General features: G+C 34.7%; 1 protein-coding gene across 1 annotated transcript in view; it reads right to left on the bottom strand.

Annotated features, from left to right (window-relative positions):
* Nucleotides 1-2,543, bottom strand: part of LOC132140525 (ubiquitin-protein ligase E3B-like) — a 9,339-nt gene extending 6,796 nt beyond the window's left edge. The window contains exons 1-6 of the mRNA XM_059549295.1: nucleotides 2,325-2,543; nucleotides 2,130-2,245; nucleotides 1,854-2,052; nucleotides 1,694-1,774; nucleotides 1,431-1,610; nucleotides 7-75 (exon numbers count right to left, since the gene is read on the bottom strand). Coding sequence (XP_059405278.1) covers nucleotides 7-75; nucleotides 1,431-1,610; nucleotides 1,694-1,774; nucleotides 1,854-2,052; nucleotides 2,130-2,176 — 576 coding nt within the window. The 5' untranslated portion in view covers nucleotides 2,177-2,245; nucleotides 2,325-2,543. The remainder of the gene's footprint in view (nucleotides 1-6; nucleotides 76-1,430; nucleotides 1,611-1,693; nucleotides 1,775-1,853; nucleotides 2,053-2,129; nucleotides 2,246-2,324) is intronic.
* Nucleotides 2,544-3,310: the final 767 nt, after the last annotated feature.

The following is a 3,310-nucleotide window of genomic DNA, read 5'->3' on the forward strand; positions in this document are numbered from 1 at the left end:
AATGACCGATAATGCGTTTTTAACAGTTTTCCAGTCATTCTTGTCATTAATGGAGCTCACATTAGAACATTCTCCCTGTAAAGCCAACATTTATCATAAAAGCATTGGAGAGTCTGATTCTACATAGATTTCACTTCTTATTTTGGGGTGTCAATTTATACCAGTATTGGAGACAATTGTCATATTTAAACAATGAAATATGGTTATCTTGTTAATTGGAGGGTGTCGCAATATACCATATATTTTAATAATGAATAGTACACATAGAAATAGTATAACACACAATAATACAGAGCCATTATGGAGTGTACAATAAAGAATAAATTATGATTAATTTGACTGATAGTATGATAGTATGATTTAATCAGATTTGACTGATAGTATGGTTATATATATATATATATATATATATATATATATATATATAGACGGTTTCAACGGCAACAACATAAACAAACGTTACTGTGCATGCGCTCTTTTGTGGACCTAACTTAACTTCCGGTAGACTTCCAAATAGAATCAATAACAACAACCAAGTCCCTCTAGAGTAGATATTTTTTGATAACAAACAAAATTTGTTTGCTGCGTGGATCAGGCCGACTTAATGAAAATGCAAATTCATTCTTTGCCAGCAGGAGATGTTTTAAAGCATAGACATAAAGCGCGAGAAATAGAGGTTTCCCCAGTAACAGCTGTAAACAAAGCAGAGCTACGCTCACGCGCTGCTTTATCAGACATATAACATGCAAGTCTTCCTTCAGAAATACAGCGATATATAAACACATGTGCCTCGTTTTGATATTTAAACATATAAATGTAAGGAATTATTATTATTAAACGTGCAGTACATAACGTTACTCATGTTTATTCAACGAAGCCTTTTTGAAAATCGATCAGTTTTAAAATTGTGGCGAGTCTCCAAAAATAAATTAATGTATGGGAAACACATCCCGCAGCACAACCACCTGACCCAACTTCAGTCTACTCATCACCTTGACTTTAACTGCGTTTGTAGAAGGCACCGCAGCCAGACCGATATACACAACACAGACCGGAAGTTAATTTAGGGCCAGGCGCGTGCGCCCGATGAAACCGTCTATATATATATATATATATATATATATATACATATATATATATATATACATATATATATATATATATATATATATATATATATATATATATACATATATATACATATATATATATATATATATATATATACATATATATATATATATATATATATATATATATATATATATATATATATATATATACATATATATATATATATATATATATATATATATCAAGATTTCTATATATATCCCAATATACCATTATCATGATTTTTGTGGCCACAAAAAAATCTGATATTGTGACAGCCCTTTTTTGCACATCAGATTTATAATTAGAAATCATACCTGCACTAAATAACTATAATGTTTAGTGTCTTTCTCCAAGCCCAGGTGCCTCAGTAGATCTTCCTCTCCTCCCTCCACCAGCTGGTAGAAAATATGAAAGTTTCTCTCACCATGGTTTTGGTGAACCACTCTCGACTTTTCCAGCAAATAGCTGAGGATGTGGCCACCAACAGCATCTCCCTACGTATTGAACACAAGCGTGAATCTTTTTTAACATGCAATATTATTTAATGGGATTAAAGTAGTATGGTATTTGTCGATACCTGACAATCAAACTGGATGTCCATATACTTCCCAAAACGGCTGGAGTTATCATTTTTCATTGTTTTTGAGTTTCCAAAGGCCTAAAAACACATGTACTGAATGTAAAGCATACATAATGAATGGTCAGACACATTTTGAGAATATTATTTTTGTACTGACCTCTAGTACAGGGTTGGACATGAGCATGCGGTCTCTCACAGTGTCCAGTAAGGTGGAACTAGGGCAGCTGACCGCGTAGTACTGCAAGATCTTCTTGGAGGCCTCAGTTTTACCTGCTCCACTCTCCCCAGATATCAAAATAAAGTGGTTGTTGGCTTCTGATAGCATGGTGTGGTAGACATTATCTGCTAATGCATATCTGAGAAGGACAAAAAATAGTTTTTTATTTTTATTTTTTATTATTATTTACAAATGAAGGTAAGTTACAAAACTTACATATGAGGGGGCAGCTCAAAAAAGTTCACTCCCATGTAGAGGTCCATTTGTTTCTTGGTGTAGATGTCCAATTCTTTGTATGGGTTTACAGATATCAGCAAAGTACCAATGTAAGTCTGAGAGCACAGAGATGTTGAGATGACATAATCACAATGTAAAAAGCTAAGTAAGCTTTGTTTCTGATGTCTGACTCACATATATCAAATCCTCTGTGAAACGCTTCTTCAGATTGTCCAGGAAGGCTGACTCACTGTTGTGGGCATCAAGAAGCACAAAGTCCTGAATGCCAACTCGATCTCTGGCAATCAGGGCTCCCTCCAAGTCCAATTGACCCAGTTTAACCTTTCCTTTCTGCCAATCAGACAAGCACAAAACTGACCATGACCCAATGCAATTTGTTTACACTGACCAAGTCTATAGGATTGTGTCATTCTGCAGGCATACATTTCAGAAGCTTAGCTTTTAAAGCAGCAAAACAGGCCTTAATATCAATTTCTGTCAAATAATCAGTGACTCATTTCCAAACAATATTTTCTTCGAATATTTCCAAAGAGTTCATGGATGTTGCATTTCTTCACCGACAGAAATCAGCATTAAAACTGAGCTGTTTGGTGACTCTCCTCCTTTCCATTAATAGATTTGTTGAGACTCAGACTGAAATTTGGGGTCTAAGGTCTCTGATTGAGTCACAATCATCGAACCGCATAATCCCCTGCTGATGTTTAACTAAGTACTTTATAATGCTGCTCCCTATTGTAGAGGCTTTTGTAACGAGATATCATATGCAAGGAGTACCACGTTCCTGTCCCTATGACTGACAGCTTTGCTTTCGCTAAGAAACCTATTTAAATAGCACGTTGTGGCTGGATTTATTCCACCTAGCATATTAGTTTACATTCAGTACACCTTAAAAATGCATGGCCATATCTTCCAACTTACTGGGAGATACTTTCGAAAGCCAAGAGTGCTTGTTTTCACTCCACTGAAATATTTCCTGAGATATAGATTTAATCAAAACCAACATCAATAGTAAAGTGGGTTTAATCAATGCCAATATCTAGCACAGTGAATAAATGTTGATTTATTCTTGATATTGCTTTAAAAAAAAAAGGGGAAAAAACCTTTTGGTTTCTTAGGTTTTTAAGCAACTCAGGAAGAGGTTTAGCCAGAAATGTCACAAT

Source organism: Carassius carassius, chromosome 5 (genome assembly GCF_963082965.1).
Source record: "Carassius carassius chromosome 5, fCarCar2.1, whole genome shotgun sequence".
NCBI lineage: Eukaryota > Metazoa > Chordata > Actinopteri > Cypriniformes > Cyprinidae > Carassius > Carassius carassius.